Here is a 22,643-nt window from a genome sequence, read left to right on the forward strand (position 1 = left end):
GGAGAAAGCTTATGATAGAGCTGATAGAGGAGTGATGTGGAATGTAATGAGGTTATATGGAATTGGTGGAAGGTTGTTGCAACCAGTGAAGAGTTTACACATAGACTAACCCAAGTGTTAGGTTAGGAAGTGAAGTGAGTGAGTGGTTTCCAGTGAGAGTTGGGTTGAGACAGGTATGTGTGATGTTGCCATGATTGTTCGATTTGTTTATTGATGGAGTTGTGAGAGAGGTGAATGCTCGAGTGCTTGGTCGAGGACTGAAACTGATAGATAAGAGTGATCATGAGTTAGAGGTAAAGGAGAAGCTGGGTCAAGCAGCAATAGAGTTTGGAAGGGTGTGTGGGAGAATTAAGTTGAGAGTTAATGTGGGTAAGAGTAAGGTTATGGACATGTACAAGAAGGGAGGGTGGTGCTAGGTTGAATGTCATGATGAATGGAAAGTTACTTGAGGAAGTAGATTAGTTTAAGTACTTTGGGGTCTGATGTTGCTGTAATGGTGGAGTGGAAACAATGTACATCAGAGAATGAATGAAGGATGTAAAGTGTCAGGGGCAGTGAGGGGAGTGGTAAAGAATAGTGGGTTAGGAATGAATGTAAAGAGAGATCTGTATAAGAAAGCTCTAATTCTGAAGAATATTTGGACTAGTTTAGGTCATCATCATCATTATTATTATCCTCATTAATAATGGCGTTTCTGGATATGGGAGAAAAATTCCTGGGAAGGATGATTATCAAGGGAATCTGGCCCTTAACTTCTCCACATGTACAACAAACTCCCAATAGACACGTGTGGAGAAATGTGTTCTTATTTAATTGTTGAGTGGGAACTCGTTGTTCCGGGAAAGTCTCCCTACATCATTTCCTAAAATATCAGCAAGGGAGGAAAAGGAGCGCTATCACTCAAGGCACAAACACCCTGTTAATAATCTTGATGACGTAGTTCACTAACCATCACCCAAATGCAAAAGAACTGTACTCTGTCCAGAGGCCTGAAGTCCACAATACAAAGAACTGATGGTATGAAGGTTTTCAGGAAGTTGAAGTCTTTTTATAGCTCAAAATGCTACAATCGTATGAATTTGACAATTAATTCAGGCTATGCTATAAGATTTTCTTAATACTTAAAGAATGTATAGGATAAGAAAAAAAATCTCGTAGGTCTCTGCATGGCATTAAGCTTTTCCATGTGTCATAGGACCAGAATAAAAGCATTTAGAATAAAGTAAATAATAAGCGATCTATGGTTGTTGATATAAAACTTTTTTTTCATTTAATAGGTTTCTTGTGGGAAAAAGTATTGTATAATAATTAAAAATTCCTATTCAAATTACCAGCCATTAAAAAAAAGTCTGCCAGGAAGTTCATTATGTTTAAACAGATTTTGAGCGAAGCGAAAAATCTATTTTTGGGTGAGGTAGCCATGTCGTCCTGATGGAAGTTCCTTCATTAGTAGCTTCCTAGGTATATTTGACTACAGTGATATATCCCAGAGAATTTACCAAAGGTATCCAGAATTCTAACTCCTGGAGCGAATATCCCTTAAAATTTAAAAAGGGATATCGCATATATCAGAGGACGTATTCTTGACACGTCTCATAGCTATCTACACCCCCAATAGCGTTTTTGCTTCGAGAGGGAAAAAGTTGCAAGAATATAGGAGAGTCGTTAAAGAGGCGATGCTCTCGACACTCCTACTGTACTGTAAATAGTGTGCCGAATCGCCACTGCGAGGCGCCACCAAGCCATTCTTCGTAGCTTTGTAGGTGTTGCAGATACAGTACCTTGGGGAGGGATTCATTATCCTTTTGTCAAAAAGAGGGTGGGTCCATCAGGACGACATGGCTACCTCACCCAAAAATAGATTTTTCGCTTCGCTCAAAATCCGTTATTTGGGCTCAGGCCATGTCGTCCTGATGGAAGTTTACCAGAGCATTAATGTATCTGTGGATTTTCAATAGTGCCGTTATCTCGAGGTAAATATTTCCTATTTGGTCTTCTGGACCAGAGACACTTGATGTTACCGTTATACATCAATTAACTGATCATAAAATATGTCAGTTCTTCCTGCCCCCTACAGGTAAAAGTCTAGATAGACTTTAGGAAAAATCCCGAGGATTGTGAGTTCAAGGAACAATCTAGCAAACAGTATGTATATTAGTGTCATTATATACATAAAGCATAGTTTGTACTTAGATGGTATAGTTCTGTATAAGTTACTGATACCTCCCAAGTCTGGATATAAAGAGACAGACAGGTTTATATACATGTAGGAAACCTTAAATCAGTAAGATAAACAGTTAGTACAACCAGTTCTTACCTGTTTGCTTGGAATAGTAGAAACCATAGTTCCCCAATATTTCCTTAAATATTAAGAGAATCAAGGATGCTCTGATTTATACTTAATTTTGAATATTTCAGGCGAAAGAGACGCAAAGATTCCTTCTATTGTTTATCACAAAAATAGAAATCATGGCTGTAATCAATTAAATCTTACGCTGAACAATTCTGTGTAAAAGCATAAACAGTAATGACAGAAAATAAATAAGTTTCACCTGAAAAGGAAACATTAGCCACTCAAAGGGAAATATAATATTTCACTATGTATGCTCTTATTACTAGGAACACTGTGCATATAAGAATGCCTGACACTTGTGTCAGCTTATTATGCTTGATGTCACCTGTATAGATAGAACAGTCTATAGTGTCTTCCTAAACACAATACTCAACATGATATACCTTAAAAGTCTATCATGTACACCCTTCACTAAAAGTCCCAATTAGTGCACTGTTCTTCGTAGTAATCAAGCGGCAGGTTTTATAACACTGCCTGCCGCTACCACGTGAAATTTCATTTCCTGTAATTGCTTCGCGTAGTGTTTGAAGAAAACTGGAAGACTTCCAACCAGTGTAAGCAAGCAGGCTTTCAAACGACATTGTCTGAAAGAAATTCTGTTTGAAAGAAATTCAGAGACGAAGCAACTTTTCTCGGATCATGACCTGCGGGTGTACTGTCTCAATCCGCTCTGCGTATAAAATAGGTGATTTTCGCCCTTATCTGTTTCAAGGATAACGTTGAACCAGAAGTCTCTCCCCTGAAAAGCTGACCTCCCTTAAAGTCTGAAGTTCTACGAAGATAGACCTTTAGGCATTCCACTGGGCAAAGGGATGCTTCTTCCTTCAGAGGGCAGATTCTCCAGGGACCCCATCTCTTAGTGGGCAGCTCGTTCTTGGCGAGAAACGTCGGGTCCGGAAAGAGGTTCAGTTCTCCGCTGTCTGTGAACTGAATGTGGCCATCATCCCTCGAGAGGGCCACTATTTCTCTAACTCTGGCTCCTGAGGCTAGTGCAAATATGAATATCACCTTTTGAGTCAAGTCTTTCAGCGAACAATCTTCATTGTTCAGGGTTGATGCTAGGTGAAGAACCTTATCCAAAGACCATGAAATGGGCTTTGGAGGAGCTGCAGGCCGAAGTTTAGCGCAGGCTTTAGGAATCTTGTTGAAGATTTCATTAGAGAAGTCTATCTGGAAGGCGTATAATATTGGTCTGGCTAGGGCGGATTTACATGTAGTAATCGTATTAGCTGCTAAACCTTGTTCATGCAGATGGATGAAGAAGGACAAACAGAAATCCGTAGAAATCTCCTCAGGTTTCTTCGCCTTGACAAAGGCCACCCATTTCTTCCAGGAAGACTCATATTGTCTTCTTGTATACTTTGACTTGTATTCTTCTACGAAGTTAATACTGTCTCTAGAAATCCCAAACCGTTTCTTGACCGCTAGGGCGAGAAAATCATGAGATCAAGGTTCTGGGTTTTCTCTGATGAAGCGGAGACAGTCAATTTCTGCATTTGCTGAGTCAGAACTGGTTCCGGCAACTGGATCAGCTTCAGGCGTAGTTCCGTTATCAGAGGGAACCAAACGTTGTTGGGCCACTTGTGGGCCACTATTTCTGCTGTCCCCCAAAAGGATCTCAGTTTGTTGAGGACTTTCAACAGAGGGTTGGTTGGAGGGAACAGGTAGATCTTGGACCATCTGTTCCAATTTATGGACATTGCATCTATCGCTTCCGCTAGAAGATCCTCGTACGGGGCTACATACCGGGGTAGCTTCTTGTTGTCGCTCGTTGCGAAGAGGTCCTGGGACTTTGCGTAATATGAAAGAAAATGATCTTGCGTCTAGAGACCATTCGGACTCTATCGGGTTGACCCTGGATAGAGCGTCCGCCGTCACATTGCGGAACCCTTGAAGGTGGACTGCTGACAAGTGCCATCTCTTCTTGGCTAGACGAAGGATGGCCAATATCACTTGATTTATGTGAGGCGATCTCGAGCCTTGTCGATTTAGGCATCTCATTACTACTTCGCTGTTTAGAACCAAATGGATGTGGATTGAGCAGAGAAGTTTCAGCTTTATCATAGATAGAAAAACTGCCATGGCTTCCAGAAAATTGATGTGGAAGGACTTGAAGACGGGAGACCAGGTTCCTTGGACTTTCCGATGATGAGAATGACCTCCCTACCCCTCCATCGAGGCATCTGTATGAACGGTGACTACTGGAGGAGGTGGTTTCAAGGGTACCTTGTTTCTTACGTTCTTGGCCTCCGACCATGGGTTGAGTAGTGATCGCAGACGATTTGGTATCGGTCTTTGTAGATCTATTCGAGCGTTTGATTCGTATTTTCTCCAAACTCCTGATGCATCTTTTAATTGTGCTCTCAATACTGGATCTGTCACTGAGGCAAACTGGAGGGACCCCAACACTCTCTCCTGTTGCCTTCTTGATATCCTGTTGGATTGAAGGAGTCTTTTGACAAATCCTGCTATCTCTTTCCTCTTCTTTGATGGAATGGAAAGGCAGTGTGACTGTAGGTCCCAGTGAACACCCAGCCACTGGAACTTATGAGCTGGAGAAAGCCGAGACTTTTTCAAGTTGAATCCTAAGTGTTCCAGGAGCTGGATCACTTCCTTGGAAGCTTGCATGCATTCTTCCTCGGATGCTTCCCACACCAGCCAATCGTCCAGGTAGGCTACCACCTGGATTCCTTTCAGGCGTAGTTGATGAATGACTGCATTCGCAAGCTTTGTGAATACCCTTGGGGCTATGTTTAGGGCAAAGGGCATGGCTCTGAAAACGTACTTTCTTTTCTGTAGTTTGAACCCTAGGTAGGGGGAAACTTGACGGTTGATTGGAACATGCCAGTATGCATCCGTCATGTCTATGGAGACACTGAATGCCCGTCTGGGCAAAAGGGTCCTTATGTGCTGAAGCGTCAACATTCTGAACTTGTGGTTCACTATGAACTTGTTGAGTGGTGATAAGTCCAGAATGACTCTGAGCTTTTCCGAATCCTTCTTCGGAACACAAAATAGCCTTCCTTGAAATCTGATGGACTTTGCCTTCCGTATAACTCTTTTGTTCAAGAGTTCCTGAACATATTCTTCCAGTACGGGGGTTGAGTGTTGGAAGAATTGATGGAAGTTTGGTGGAGTTGAGCTCCAACTCCACCCTAGTCCTTTCTTGATTAGGCTGTGGGCCCAGGGATCGAAGGTCCAACGATCCCGGAAGTGTAGAAGTCTCCCTCCTACCGGCAGCATCTCACTTGGAGTGCTGGTTGGAGGACTTGCCTCCTTGGCCATGTCCACCTTTGTTGCCCCTACATCTGAAGGGGCGTCTAGAGGATCCTCGAAAAGAACCTCGAGACTTCGGCTTAAAGGTAGTTGATTGCCTTTCAAATACTGGGTGAACACGGGCGACTGGGTTGCCAGCGTTTGGGGCACCAGTTGAAAGGTGGTGGTTGGTTGTGCCACCGTCTGGGGCACCGTGGCCATGGGAAGCTGTTGCTGTTGCTTTGGCTGAGAGGGCACTCTTGGTCGTTTTGACTTGTTCTTCGGCTGAGGACCCTCATCTCCGGAAGATTCTTTTTTAGAGGACAAGCCCCATTTGGAGAGGAGATTCCTATTCTCCAAAGCGGCTTTGTCCACGACCTCTTTGACCACTTCACTTGGGAAGAGGTCTTTTCCCAAGATATTGGAAGCTATCAGCTTCCTTGGTTCGTGCTTCACTGTAGCAGAAGCGAACACGAACTCCCTACAAGCCCTTCTGGCTTTAATAAAATTGTACAATCCTTGGTGACTGTTGCCAAATGAGATTTGGCAAAGACCATGTACATATCTGGGGTGTCTGGGATGCTTGCCATAGTCTCTAAGCCAGTCTGCAGAGACATGGAAGCAGCGAGACGTTCCTTAGTCTCCTGTTCCCTGCGCAGGAGAAACTCTGACAGCTTCTGGAGAGCTTCGTTGAACTGCCGTCCAGCGATATCTGCCTCTAGCTTCCCAACTGTGAAGGTGTTATGGACATCCTTCCAGTCCTTATCATCTGAAGGGAAGGCGAGGGAAAAGGGTCTACACTCTTCCAGTGTAGGGCAAGGTTTCCCTGCCTCAACTGCCTTTAAGGCTGCCTTAAACCCTTTGTCCATAAAGGGGAAGGTACATGTACAAGACATTTCATATTTTCACATGGCGACAGGAAAGACTAGTAATTATTAAGAATTTGGTATTTTCAATTGCCCTACTCTTGGTACCATCAAACTGTCTTTCCTGCCGTCCAGTCTTTAAAGATGGATAGTTTGCTAACTCCTCCTCCTTCCATATGCTTTACTCGAGCGAAAACGCCGACGAGGAGGCAGGCAGCCCGGCCGTCCGACAGTGTCAGAGACAGAGACACAGAGACCTCACTCACCTGGAAAGGTTTCCACATTTTGGATTTGTCCGACATGCCTTTCTTAGGGTAAAGGCTTTTATTGGGATCCCTGGTCTACGTCACCCTCTTGTGAAAATCTGCCAAAATCCATCTGCAACGCCTTTATGCATGGTTCGACAATGGTGAGTACCAAGAATATATAGGGCTTATTTCTAAGGTTATCATTGCGAACTCTCATTGCCTTGTGTTGCCTATAAAAGTTTTCCTGTCTGTCATTTTTAATCTTATGAAGATTCGTAATAGTTTTTTTTGTGGTCAATATGTTTTATATATCGTATTCTCTTGTCCTTTCAGGTGATTTAGCTCTCGGACTAGTAACTCTAGCTTGTTCATAAATTCACGTTGTTAACACTTGGGTAAGAGAATCGTCTAATACATTAATGTTTCGAGTGATTATATTTATGACGAATTGTCTCCCATATTACGACCGAGCAAAATTATATTAGGTTTACCGTTCATTTCAGGATGGTGTTCGGTTTCGGTGTAACGGCCCTTTTATTTCCTTCCTGATACTAATGTAAACCCCAGTTGCTCAATTGTAAGGTAATTTTAAGTGGGTTATTATTCCGATGGGTATATTCTTCTACATAAATGACCATGACTTTTAGATTCTAATCTTCCTGAATATTTCATTACAGACAGCGAGCGAAGCAGAACGAAGGAAACGCCCTACGATCTACGTGAATTGCCTTGTTCTCCAACCAATTGTTTGTAACTACGTTACTACGTAATTTTAAAGGCTTATTTATGTAATAAATATCATATTTAATTACATTTTTCCTTCCAACCTTTATTTCAAATCACAGATTTTTATGGTGTTCTGCTTAGTACATTTAGGGTCAGCAATAAAGGATGGGTGCTTTTTGCTGAGAGCCGGCACCTTGGAACTAGTAAAGGCCCTTTCTTTCAAGGTGGTTGTATATAAGGCCTATGCCTTAGATAGTTCAAGGACAATCGTCTCCTTCGGCTCTGTCTCCTCCTTGGATGCTGGCTCCGTCCTCAGATGGACATAGCAATCCGGATAGGCCCCTTTACTAGGGCAAAACTCTATTTCCTCTACTGGAACTGTGCCCAGTTTCTCTGAGAGAAAGATCTTCCCCCCCGACATAGGCATATGCTCTGCGTGCCTCCATGGGTTAACGTCAGAGAAGGCGGGGAGGTCCTTGATGTTTAGCTTCTTCGGGGCTAAACATGACGCAACTAGCTGATGAATCTCCGTCCGGAAAGAGGCTTCTTTCTTGGACGATTTCTTCTTGAATGTCCTGCACCATGGACAGTAGCAAGTGTAGCGTACTTGTAATGGAATCCAATTGGGGTGCGTTGGAGGAAGTCGAAGGCGTCGGTTCAGTCACCGCTGTAGATGATACCGAAATCGTTTCGGTTTTCTCGAATTTAGTCTCAGGAGGTATCTTATCCTCCTGCTCCAGTTCATCCACTAGGAGATTGTTCTCAGTCTCCTCCGAGACAACAGACATGTTGTCCTCTAATTGGATGCTCTGTAAGGCATCCGAAACATCAGGTTCTACCGGAATCTGAACTAAGGGGATCTCAGGTTGAGCCTGGGGAACAATTGCATCCGCAGATGCCCTAGGGAAGAGAAAATCCCTCATCCTTTCATTAGGAAGGTATGAGCCAGAGGTGTTCTTCTGAAAACCCCTGACCCATTTTTGCAGCGTGTCCCTTGCTGCATCCCTGGATTCAGTAGACTTTTGATCATCAAAAGTCTCTTTAACCAGTTTGTCGCAAACGATACATACATGTGGGTCCCAGTACTTGAAAGCCCCTTTGGTGACTGCGCAGCGAGCATGGGCCCTGCACATGCCATGACCGTAGAAGCTCTTACTATGGACCCTCTAAAGTTGTTCCCGCGCTCGGGATGCTCCTCCTGTAAAGAAAGAAAAGCTATAAGTATTCGGTGAAATTCTCAGATTTCAGCATACATATTTTAATTAATATTTTAATTAATATTAGCTTGGATAGAGTAAGCTGGAAAGTAGGAAAGACACCTACATGTGTTTCTTGTCCAGCCCATTGCCATGACCTCCTCCAATATTATACCATAGATTCATAATGAATTCAAGGGGAAGATAATATCCTTGGATATAAAGTGTCTTCTTAACACAATCTTCCATGTTCAATATAGGGGATTAAATTAAAGGGTAATAACCATTAATTGGTAGGGAGAATCACTCCCTAAAAGTGATTGTCTCACAATTGGCTGCCCATGAACCACTTGGCGGTTGGAAAATTTTGGGCTACAGCACTGACTGGCGGCGGCATGTCGCCAGTATTGCCGGGCTTGCCGGCATCTGCCGAGCCCGCCGGCATATGCCGGGCCCGCTGGCACATGCCGGCACATGCCGGCCTAGCCGACATATGCCAGGCCTATTCTGGGCTATTTGAAAACAGATACTGTCTTCAAAGTAGTGGGCGGCAGGTCGGCAGTTGCCGCTCTGCCCACCGGCAGCCGAAGGTTCCCTCTATCAAGTAGGACCCGGTGGCAACCAGCGCCAATAACTTTTGGATGTCCGATTGCCGGCCGACAACTCAGTTGCTGGCAGCCGGTCATAGTATGTTCATTGTCGTTGGGTTGTCGATCAGCGACACCCACGGTAAGTGGCGGCAGAGTAACTGCCGGCCGACAGACGCCCAACATGGCCGACGACAGCTACCAGCTGCCGGCGGCCGGTCCAGTACTGTATATGGAAAGGCAGAGAGAAAGAGAGGATGGGGGACGGCAAAGGCTCAGCCTTGCCGGCCTACATACAGAAAGAGGGTGCAAGTGGAAGGGGAAATTATATTCGGGCTTCCACTCAACCATATCCCATCCATATGGGGTATGGAAGGCAGTCCAAGGGAGGACTGGAGAGCACACTCAAGGATATGAGGGTACCTGCCGGCGGCCGGCCCAGCCGGCAGCAGACAGGGAACCTCAGGCCAATTCTGTAGATTACCCATAGGGTTAAATGTAGAACAATAGCCAAGAAGGGTGATGGTTCATCCAACACAAAAGAGAGAGTGGGGAAGGGGTAAAAGTCCTATAAGTAAGGTAATACCCTAGAGCATTACCTAACTTGAAGGATTCTGATCTCATAAAGTAACCTCAAGTAGGAGAAATCATTTCCCCAGGTTAGGTTAGTCAAGTGAGAAAGCGGCCATAGGACACAATCTCACTAGAGAACAGAATCTCGTACCAGAGATCTTAAACAAGGAAGAAATCATTTCTTCAGTCTAAGATCTACTAGTACAAAACTGTCTGCTAGACTGAGGAAGGAGGAATTGATATACAAGAACCTCCAGTATGGCCTAGGGAGGTCTAGCCTCCTGAACAGCAACTTAACCTGACTTGGGAAGCCATTTCATCAAGACAGTAAGATGCCTAACACAGACTTTACTCTGATGTACCGTTCTCAATTCAAAACCGTGTCGGTGGTTAAGAGAAAGAGACGAAACACCCCAGTAAATTTTGCAAGAACACAGTTCGCAGCAAAGTTAACTGAGGGTAGCCTAAGCTAATCAGAGGGAAGGGGAATTGCTCTTAGATCTCGTTAGAGATAGTATCGACTTAAAAGGTATAGGAGGTGCCAGTCTCCCCTTAAAAGACCATACAAGAGCAATAAGGGACATGTAAGAAAGTATACTAAAGCCCCTAGTCTAGGAGCATAGAGAAACGTTCACCGAAACTCTCTTGTATACTATCTTGGAAGAGGAAAATGTTATGCAGTAATATCTTAATTGTTATAAATATTGCCTGAGTTTCAATAAAACTTTACCAGGAAGGTTATATCATACATGAAGTGTGTAGGTGCCTTGGCTAGGAAGCCTAGCACTCGTGAGGCTCGATCATAAATAGCCAAATCCACGACAACAATGACATATAAAAATCCCTAGCTATGTTACGTTAATTACGATCTCAATCGAAGAGCAAATTTGGCAAGAGCTTACATTTACACAATTCAAAGATATTACTTAACTTTCCAGAAGCTGATGAGGCTGGTGAAGACATCATAGCGACGAAATACTTCCAAAATAGCGAGAGATAACACGGGATAACACCGGTCAGCAAAGCTACAAACGAAAGAATGGCTTGGTGGCGCCTCGCGGTGGCGATTTGGCGCACTCTTTACAGTACAGTAGGAGTGTCGAGAGCATCGCCTCTTTAACGACTCTCCTATATTCTTGCCAGTTTTTCCCTCTCGAAGCGAAAACGCTATTGGGGGTTTAGATAGCTATGAGACGTGTCAAGAATACGTCCTCTGATATACGCGATATCCCTTTTTAAATTTTAAGGGATATTCGCTCCAGGAGTTAGAATTCTGGATACCTTTGGTAAATTCTCTGGGATATATCACTGTAGTCAAATATACCTAGGAAGCTACTAATGAAGGAACTTCCATCAGGACGACATGGCCTGAGCACAAAAATTCTAATTTGTATCATCCTTTCGGTCTGTCAAAAGTATTACGAAGACATGGAGCCAAGTTCAGGCTATTTCAGATGATACAAAATTTTACTTCTCCATAAATATTGATGATACATCTGAGGAATTAAGAGACTACCTTGTAATTAGGGTAAGGGAATGGATGACATTTAAACAATCAAAATTGATGAAAATGTGTCCAAAGAATAATACTGCCCTCAAAAGGCAAAACGCGTCAACTCCAAAATCTTAGTTTTGAGAAAATCAATGTTAAAGGTTTGATTCATCATAATTCTTTTGCTAATTTTATCTGCATATTGTAATTTGGTCAACATATGGGTTAACCTTGGTAGGAGTATTTTATTGGATTAAATTTCACAATGTTTTAATTAATACCCAAATTCGCTGTCCAAAGCAGACTAACTTTGTCCTAGTGAGGACATGATGCGTTCTGCTCTGAAAATCTTGGCTACTATGTTATTAGATAATTACGTGATGTGTATTTTTCTCATGTTTTAGTGATGAAATTTAATATATGGCATTCAAAGGTAAGGCTCTTGGTTATTAAAACAAAAATATTTGACTCTGGTATAGAATATTTATGATTTATTGAACAATAATTCATATCTTTTTCAATGAGAGGCAATAGAAAAAAAATAGAATAACTTTGAAATAAAACTAATAAACTTCGGTTTTGCACAATACATTTTATAGAAAATTAATCCAAAATTAGTTTTTACTTCAATGCTACAGTCTGACTTGGCATTCTTAGATTATTCCTAAAAAATTTCCTTTTCAAAAATTCAAAGAAAGAACACTCTAAATGACTGCAGTATTAGTAATAAGAAAAAAATGATGTCACCTTACTTTTCTGGAAATTAACCTGAAAATTAACCTCCAATTTTGGATCTCAAGGAAAAACAGTCTAATTTTATTTCAGATCAACATATATGACTTTAAAGAAAATCTTCGCTCCTAGAGTTTTCGGGCATATTTATCCAGGATCCTCTTCTGGTTTTAAGCATTTTGCATACAAGCTTCTCCACAATGTTTTTCTTCTTCACTGAAGATAAACCCCTGGGACGATTATCCAGGGGAGTCTTAAGGAGTTCATTTGATAGTTCAACAGTTTTTTGATGAAGTGGCAAAATTGATAATTATCCATGCTGAAACTTGTCATGTAATGAAATCCTATTGCGCATCATGACCATAGTGTAACGCACTATAATTCTCCATGATGTGCTTCTTTCCTTTTCAGGCAAAATGCATATGTCCATAACATTATGGAGTTGATCCATTCTGGCGCAAAAGAATGGTTACGATGCATTTTGCCTTCGAATAATGTAGAAAACCAGTGGAGTTGATGCATTTTGCCTGTTTGAAACTCTCTTTATGGGCAAGACAGGCTTAATCTACCTTCAGGATAAGATTGGCCTCTTTTTGCTGATTCCATTGATATAAAAATCTCAAAAATCGCATTTTTGGAGTTGATGCGTTTTGCCTTTTTAGGGCAGAATAGGCTAAGAAACCTTCGCGACATGCGAATTAATATTTATGATAATTTTCTCTTGATATCTAATAGGTGTGTTATTGGATTGCAACTTTTCCCAGTGTTCAAATAGATAATACAGTATAGTAAAATATAAAAACATGTTTCTTTTGCATAGAGCTTACCAACAAAGAAAGGGGAAGAAAGAAGAGACAGATGTGGAATGGGCAGTCAGGTACGCAGACAAGAAATAAGACATTAATAATGAGAAATCAAACTAAAGTGAGAAATAAAAACAAAAAAGGGATGAATACAAAGTACGTTGTGGTGTTCTCAAATAATTACCAAGTAATGTTAATCAAAACTTATTTACTAACCTAAATTTCTACCCAAGATATAGGATTTGTCAATAAGTAATGTTAACAAATAAATATATTATAAAGTATCGTCATGGTAAGTCTGAAATTGATAACAACTGCCGAAGTCAACGACAGGAGCTTGTTTTCGGATGCACGCTGCATAATTTTGTTACTTTTCACATATTTCAACACAAATTGTGGTAGATTACACAATTCTTATATGCCATGTACTGTTGAAGGTTCTCAAGGGCCACAGTGTTAGGTTCATCTTTTTTCCTTTATTATTTCGAGGAAAAAGGTAGGCGGAGCTAGCTGAGAGAGAGCTTGTCTCCCTGTCTCATTGTGTTGGGGCGAGTGTTGTTGGCAGTGTGTCAAGTTTTGTGACTGGCCCTGTAGTAAGGTGAAAGGTATATGTATCGTGATCTTGTTATCAGTTTTCGTGAAGAATCAAACTTAAATATTGTATTCAGATTTAATTTCAAGTGAAACAAGTGATAGTGTAATTTTCATAAGTGTAATTTCTTTTCTCTTATTCTACGGTTTATTTAGATTTAATATTTCAAGTCAAGTGATTATATAATTTTCAGATCGTATCAATTTTGTCTTGATCTAAGTTTTGTTCAGACTTGATATTTCAAGCGATTTATTTATTTTATGTAAATTCTTTTCAGTGTTGTAATTTAAATAGAATATATTTATTTTTGTAAAGAGTGTATTATTTCAATCATCAGTATTTATTTCATACTAGCTCGTATCCTATTAAAGAATCCAAGTAAGAGGTGGTTTTAAATAATTCTAAAGAATAATTATCCAGTTTTGTTATGAGTGTACTTGGAGACCTTTGGATATTCGATGCTTTATATATTGCTGTCTGGGAGTTTATAACTGTCTCAGAGTTCGGCTATTAATATTTCCTAGTGCAAGAGATTTAAAGTAAAAACAAACAGGCGAGTTTGGTACTCTAGAGATTGAATAGCTTGCCAGCCATAATATATATATATAACATTATATGCTTGGTTCCCAAACAAGAGACCATAATATATATTTTTGGTGGCCAGACACAGAAGCCATAGTATAATATATATATATATATATATATATATATATATATATATATATATATATATATATATATATACATACATATATATATACATATACATACATATACATATAATATACACATACATACATACATACATACACACACATATATTTGTGCATATATATATATATATATATATATATATGTATGTATGCAGGCATGTTTGTACATATCGATATATATATCTATCCCTCTCTCTATATGTATGTATGTATGTATGTATGTATATACAGTGTATATATATACATACATATATGTACATACATACATGTACATACATACATATGTATTTATGTATATATATATATATACATATATACATATATATACACATACATACATATATATACATACATACATATATATATATATATATATATATATATATATATATATATATATATATATACTGTATATATATATATACACACATACATACATACATTCATACATACATGCATATAAATATAGATACACACACACACACACACACACACACACATATATATATATATATATATATATATATACACACACATACATACATACATACATACATATATATGAATGTATATATATACACACACATATATATACACACATATATATATATATATAAATACATATGTATACACACACACACACACACATATAAATATATATATATATATATATATATATATATATATATATATATATATATATATATATATATATATATATATATATTAACGTCAATTTAATCAATTTTCATTACATCAGGGAATGACTTCGGTATACAATAAAAAAATTAGAATAGTATTTCATATTCTCTATATAGTAATGAAGATCCCGCAATGATTTAAGAACAATGCCAATATGAGCTATGAATATTGTTCCAAACGGAACATATGACATAAGCTTACAGATGTATAAAAATAATCAAATCAAATCGTCCCAGATTAAGTTTTACAAAGACAACATAAGGCCACAATCCACGATTTTCACTTGTTTATTGACTAGAGGGCGATAAGATGCGAGTTTTCTCAAGACGTCCAGTCCTTCCTCTACCACCCCAAAGCAAGCATTCCCTGTTATCCAATTGCCAGTATTTCCAGTGATAATGCAAAGCTGTGATGCAAAATCATTCGAGAAGCCCGCAGTCACTTGCCCTACCTCGCACGAAGTCTGTTTATAAATATCTTTCTCTTTCTCCTTCTGCCAATCTACCCCTGGCAACACTGCTCGCACCGCACCAACAATATAAACACCATTCTCCGATTTGAAACGGTAGAAGTTCGAGTTGACGTAAGAGGATCCCAGATCTCCCGCGCATTTGTGGAGGAAATTGAGGGCCAGATTTCCCTCATCTATTACCTTAATGATTATTCTTCTCCGGAATGTTTCTTTACAACTCACATCCAGGAATCCTCTTCGGGAAGGCATACTCAGGAAGTCTTCAAGCTGTCAATAGAGATTTATTATAATAACTTCACAGGCATATTGATGCGCAATACACTTCAGACTTATCTTGTAAGATAGGACTGTGTTGACATGATGTTTTGCATATTGATGTGGTAGACGTTATCTACTGTACACACAACTTGACCATTTAATTGTTAAACTTTTGCAATCTTCATTTCCATTTATGAATGACATGCATTTATACTCTTAGAAAAACCATAAGTTTCTTCATCATTTCCTTTATATTGCCATTTTTATTTAATGATCCAAATGATCATTAGTATTATTATTATTTATTATCATTATTATTATTATTATTATTATTATTATTATTACTGGTATTATTAGTGTTATTATTATTATTATTATTATTATTATTTTGATTATTATTATCATTATTATTTTTATTATTATTAAATAAAGAAATGAATAAACTACAAGAGAATTAATGAATATTATTTTGATATATTTTAAGAACAGTAACAACATTAAAATAGTTTTTATATATTTCATAGTATACATATTTTTTTCTGAGATCACGCCATAAAAAAAATGAGATCGCATACCAAAAACAGCATTGTTTAAACATTTATTCTCAATGTAATAATCACCGAAAATCTCAATAAAGGACTTTGTCAAAGAATTTGTTTTAAAACCAGGGAATTCAAATATTCAAATAAACTGACCTTCAAGATGAAGCATCTTGGCGGTAAAGTTCCTTCCCTGAGACGGCTAAAAGAGGCTTTGCGGTTGGCCCCTATGTCTATTCGAGCCACCATCTGTTTCCCATTGGACACTTTCACAACGAAGATCTCTCTTGGGTCAATTCGTGGAAGTAGACTACCAAAACTCTGGAGATAACTAGGCTGAAATAAGTTCTTATCTTCAGAAAGCAAAAGGAGAAGTCTTTGAAAAGACTAATATTGGAACACTGGATATTGCTTCAACACTCGAGTAGTTTGTGCCCTTCTAGCTCGGAAAAGTTTCCTAGTCGCTGATTGGTTAGAATTATCTTGTCCAACCAGTCAGCGAGCAGGATACCTTTCCGGGGTAAAAGGGCACCCCTGCGAGACGGTGCAAATCTGCCTCACTAAAAAGAATTGACTATAGTTGCTGTCCAGTTTTCAATATTTAATTTTCTGTCATTTTGATTATTATTAGAAAGTTAAAAGTATTTTGGTACACATTCTGTAACTTATTTGTTATAACAATTTACTGATTTTACATTTTGCAAAAGTTTTATCTTTTTTAAGTGATATAACGAACATTAAACAAATCTTACTTTGATGTTCACTTGGGAATCATTTTCAATTCTTCTTCTTTTCATTTCTTCTACGATGTTATCCAAGTTTATTTTCGTGTTGAGAATTTCCTGTAACGAACAAATAAAAAAAAAAAAAAAAACGAAAAATATCAACCATGCATTATAATCACTCGTAAGAAAATTTACTTTGGTAAATTTGTTCATGAGAAAAATTATAAAAATTTACCTTCTTGCATAACTTATGGAGAACTTGAATAATACTTTGGGAATGTCTTTGGCTAAAAGATGAGTGAATTAAAAGTAGTTCAGAATGGCTACATTTAAAGGAGAGAGAGAGAGAGAGAGAGAGAGAGAGAGAGAGAGAGAGAGAGAGAGAGAGAGAGAGAGAGAGAGAGAACTAACCTTGCCAATATCTGCATCTCGTTTGCATTTCAGAAGATCCTGAGTTTCCCGTATCTTTTCCTGTATTTCATTGAATACGGTTTCTGCTTCATCAATAACAGGCCCAGCTGAAGTGAAGTCTGCAGAGGAAGTCAGTTGAGCATCAAAGTTTTCCAGTTTTATTTTACTTTGAAGTGCGATATCCAATGCATTCTCCATCAGTTCTATATTTTGATCAATATTGCTCAGCATTTCAGAATGCGACATTTTAATCCCTTTTAGCGTCTCCATCAATCCATCAATGTCTTTATCAGCTTCTTGAATAAGAAATTTCATGTCTCTGTAGGTTTCAATGGTATCTCCAACTTGGGCCTTAGTTTTCTCATAGTCTTTGATACCTTTTTTGATACAATTCTTACGAAAACCCTCATTGAACCTTTGTATGGACGCCTTAGGTTCACGTCCTTGTATGGACGCCTTAGGTTCACGTCCTTGTATGGACGCCTTAGGTTCACGTCCTTGTATGGACGCCTTAGGTTCACGTCCTTGTATGGACGCCTTAGGTTCACGTCCTTGTATGGAGGCCTTAGGTTCACGTCCTTGTATGGACGCCTTAGGTTCACGTCCTTGTATGGAGGCCTTAGGTTCACGTCCTTGTATGGAGGCCTTAGGTTCACGTCCTTGTATGGACGCCTTAGGTTCACGTCCTTGTATGGAGGCCTTAGGTTCACGTCCTTGTATGGACGCCTTAGGTTCACGTCCTTGTATGGAGGCCTTAGGTTCACGTCCTTGTATGGACGCCTTAGGTTCACGTCCTTGTATGGACGCCTTAGGTTCACGTCCTTGTATGGACGCCTTAGGTTCACGTCCTTGTATGGACGCCTTAGGTTCACGTCCTTGTATGGACGCCTTAGGTTCACGTCCTTGTATGGACGCCTTAGGTTCACGTCCTTGTATGGAGGCCTTAGGTTCACGTCCTTGTATGGAGGCCTTAGGTTCACGTCCTTGTATGGACGCGGGACGCCTTAGGTTCACGTCCTTGTATGGACGCCTTAGGTTCACGTCCTTGTATGGAGGCCTTAGGTTCACGTCCTTGTATGGAGGCCTTAGGTTCACGTCCTTGTATGGACGCCTTAGGTTCACGTCCTTGTATGGAGGCCTTAGGTTCACGTCCTTGTATGGACGCCTTAGGTTCACGTCCTTGTATGGAGGCCTTAGGTTCACGTCCTTGTATGGAGGCCTTAGGTTCACGTCCTTGTATGGAGGCCTTAGGTTCACGTCCTTGTATGGAGGCCTTAGGTTCACGTCCTTGTATGGAGGCCTTAGGTTCACGTCCTTGTATGGAGGCCTTAGGTTCACGTCCTTGTATGGAGGCCTTAGGTTCACGTCCTTGTATGGACGCCTTAGGTTCACGTCCTTGTATGGAGGCCTTAGGTTCACGTCCTTGTATGGACGCCTTAGGTTCACGTCCTTGTATGGAGGCCTTAGGTTCACGTCCTTGTATGGAGGCCTTAGGTTCACGTCCTTGTATGGAGGCCTTAGGTTCACGTCCTTGTATGGAGGCCTTAGGTTCACGTCCTTGTATGGAGGCCTTAGGTTCACGTCCTTGTATGGAGGCCTTAGGTTCACGTCCTTGTATGGAGGCCTTAGGTTCACGTCCTTGTATGGAGGCCTTAGGTTCACGTCCTTGTATGGAGGCCTTAGGTTCACGTCCTTGTATGGAGGCCTTAGGTTCACGTCCTTGTATGGAGGCCTTAGGTTCACGTCCTTGTATGGAGGCCTTAGGTTCACGTCCTTGTATGGAGGCCTTAGGTTCACGTCCTTGTATGGAGGCCTTAGGTTCACGTCCTTGTATGGAGGCCTTAGGTTCACGTCCTTGTATGGAGGCCTTAGGTTCACGTCCTTGTATGGAGGCCTTAGGTTCACGTCCTTGTATGGAGGCCTTAGGTTCACGTCCTTGTATGGAGGCCTTAGGTTCACGTCCTTGTATGGAGGCCTTAGGTTCACGTCCTTGTATGGAGGCCTTAGGTTCACGTCCTTGTATGGAGGCCTTAGGTTCACGTCCTTGTATGGAGGCCTTAGGTTCACGTCCTTGTATGGAGGCCTTAGGTTCACGTCCTTGTATGGAGGCCTTAGGTTCACGTCCTTGTATGGAGGCCTTAGGTTCACGTCCTTGTATGGAGGCCTTAGGTTCACGTCCTTGTATGGAGGCCTTAGGTTCACGTCCTTGTATGGACGCCTTAGGTTCACGTCCTTGTATGGAGGCCTTAGGTTCACGTCCTTGTATGGAGGCCTTAGGTTCACGTCCTTGTATGGACGCCTTAGGTTCACGGGAAGAGGACACATTGGATCCTATGGTCTTGGAGGAAAGCTGGATAATCAAGTCCAAGAAAATTCTGTTAACGGTCAAATCTTCGGCCGAAGTAGCTGCGAATTATTTCCTGCAGGATGGACAAAATTTCCTATTCGTTGCAATAATTCCATCGATGCAATGGCCACATAGCGTGTGAGAACATGGCAACAATCTGGGGCAATATTCTTCGCTGAATGCATTGCAGCAGATGTCACATTCCAGGATATTGGAACTCTGCAAAAGCAAAATAGTGCAAATTTTACATTCCAGGAAATTGGAAGTCTGCAAAAGGAAAATAGTGCGAATTTTACATTCCAGGAAATTGGAAGTCTGCAAAAGGAAAATGGTGCAAATTTTACATTCCAGGACATTGGAAGTCTGCAAAAGGAAAACTGTGCTAATATCACATTCCAGGATATTAGAAGTATACAAAAGGAAAATAGTGCAAATGTCACATTTCAGGACATTGGAAGTCCTCAAAAGGAAGATGGTGCAAATATCACATCCCAGGACATTGGAAGTCTGCAAAAGGAAAAGTGTAAATGTCACATTCCAGGACATTGGAAGTCTGTAAAAAGGAAAATAGTGCAAATGTCATACTCCAAGACAGTGGAATTTTGCAAAAGGAAAATGGTGCAAATGGCACATTTAGCTGGCAAGGAATGTTCAGTTAAAAAAGCATTGATTATTTTCATTAAGTTGGAAAAATCATGTAAGGTGTTTGTGAGTTAAATTGTCAGCACATATTTCATGAGAATTAAAACTCAGCTTATACCATCTTTTCCTTCATGTTAAATTGGGTCTGTAAATAACTTTACGTTGCCTTCTGCTTCAATGCTGTTGATTATTTTTCAAATGTTTTATTTTAAATGTTCATAACTTCTTATATCGTTCATTTATTTTCTTTCCTCACTGGGCTATTTTTTTCCTGATGGAGCCGTTGGGCTTATAGCATCTTGCTTTTCTAACTAGGGTTGTAGCATAGCTAGTGCTAGTAGTAGTAGTAGTAGTAGTAGTAGTAGCCAAGCTACAACCCTAGTTGGAAAAGCAAGATGCTATAAGCGCAAGGGATTCAATGGGGAAAATAGCCCAGTGAGGAAAGGAAATAAGGAAATAAATAAGTGATGAGAATAAATTAACAATAAATAAGGAAATAAATAAGTGATGAGAATGAATCATTCTAAAAACAGTAACAACGTCAAAACAAATATGTTTTATATAAACTGTTAATAATGTCAAAAACAGACATGTCATATATAAACTATAAAAAGACTCTTGTCAGCCTGGTCAACACAAAAAAACATTAATAATAATAATAATAACAATAATCATAATAATAAAATAACTTGCCAATCATATCCGTGACGTCATTCTTTCTCAGGTAATCACTATCACCCGATTGCTAAGCTTCCTTTTGAATTTGATGCCTCTTTCGTAAGATAGAGCCTTAAGCCCCCCCCCCTTTTTTTTTTCCCATAAGGAAAGGCCAATCTACTCCACTCCATAATGAGTATAGGAATGTGATATCTGGTGTTCCTCAGGGTGGTGCTCTTGGCCCATTACTTTTCATACTATATACACATGACATGTGGATTCTGAGAACGACGAGTAAGTGGTTCTTACCAAGTGATAACATGAAATTCGTGAGTTATTGAGTTTATGAGAACGTTTAGATGACTTCAAAGAACTCTTACTAACTGATAGCAAGATGACCCGGTGGTCTCGTCTGGAGACAGAAGGTTTTTGGTGCCGGAATAAGTCTTCATCGGCCAGAGGTACGGCCTCCAAGGAAGAGAGAGGCCCTTGTCTGAATGAACGATTATGTATAATTATCTTTGCTTTGATTCTGCATTTATAAAATGAAAGCAACTTCTGTTTTGTTTTACTGCACTTAGACGTGCATTGATTTCATATTTGCAAAATTATATTCTGTATGAGATTTTAGGTTGGTGTTGCATTCACGACTCAATTTTAGTGCACATCTTGCAATGCTGATGTAATTATTGTTTCGTTTGAGGTTATGTTAATGCGTCTCTCTCTCTCTCTCTCTCTCTCTCTCTCTCTCTCTCTCTCTCTCTCTCTCTCTCTCAATCTTAGTTACCATTAATTATTACGATTAGGATTTACCTTACATGTCTGATGTTATTCTTTAAGAGTGTATAGCATTTAGTTTGTCATATATGCTTTTAATATTGTCATTTATAAGTTTTGAAATTATTACCCTCGTAATATTTTGGGAGGGAGATGCAAGATGTGTTAAGATGAGGCTGCTTGTAGCGCCTAAGCACCGCCCACACAAGTGACGTCATTGTCCACGTCAAGGGCTATCTGTATTTTTCTTCCGTGCGAACAGTGTTGCCAACTTAGCGCAAAAGGCGCTAGTTTTAGTGCAATGGCATCACAAACAGACATACTGTAGTTTGTAATTTGCGCATAGCGCATTTTCTAGCGCAAATTTAATAGGTTTGGTGCATTTTCTAGCGCAAATTTGATAGGTTTGGTGCATTTTCTAGTGCATTTCCGAAATTATATATATATATATATATATATATATATATATATATATATATATATATATATATATATATATATATATATATATATATATATATATATATATATTACGTGTGTGTGTGCGTCTTTGTTCAGGTGAACAACTCTGAGGTGAAGTTGAATCTCCCAATTGAAATTGTTCTGAACACAAACTCTCTCTCTCTCTCTTGAAAATTATGAAACCAAACTTCTTACTTGACACAATGATTTTGGGGCTACTAGTGTTGTAATATTTGCAGTAGTTTTACAGAATATATCACTGACGTTCATTTTTCATTACAAATTTTCATATAGTATTCACTTCAAGTCCGTAGATGATAATGTTTAAAACTGCGTAGGAATTCTTCTATAAGGTAATAATTGTACTTGATGGCAATTGGTGCAATTGACTTTGTTGTTGTTTTTTTTTCATCTTTTGTGCGAAGTATATCATCACCGAAATCCATATACAAGGAGAAAACTCTTCCTTGGGCATTTCTAGCGCATCTCAGACCTCAATCTTGCTCATTTGTGTC

The 22,643-nt window shown here is 39.7% G+C and overlaps 1 protein-coding gene across 1 annotated transcript; it reads right to left on the reverse strand.

Annotated features, from left to right (window-relative positions):
* Positions 1–14,876: 14,876 nt before the first annotated feature.
* Positions 14,877–17,850, reverse strand: LOC137638606 (uncharacterized). The gene is made up of 4 exons (XM_068370843.1): positions 17,244–17,850; positions 16,860–16,949; positions 16,264–16,443; positions 14,877–15,577 (listed from the first exon to the last, which is right to left on the reverse strand). Exons 1-4 carry the CDS (start codon positions 17,556–17,558, stop codon positions 15,083–15,085), a joined length of 1,080 nt encoding a protein of 359 aa, XP_068226944.1. The 5' UTR covers positions 17,559–17,850; the 3' UTR covers positions 14,877–15,082.
* Positions 17,851–22,643: the final 4,793 nt, after the last annotated feature.

This window comes from Palaemon carinicauda, chromosome 3, assembly GCF_036898095.1.
Source record: "Palaemon carinicauda isolate YSFRI2023 chromosome 3, ASM3689809v2, whole genome shotgun sequence".
Lineage (NCBI taxonomy): Eukaryota > Metazoa > Arthropoda > Malacostraca > Decapoda > Palaemonidae > Palaemon > Palaemon carinicauda.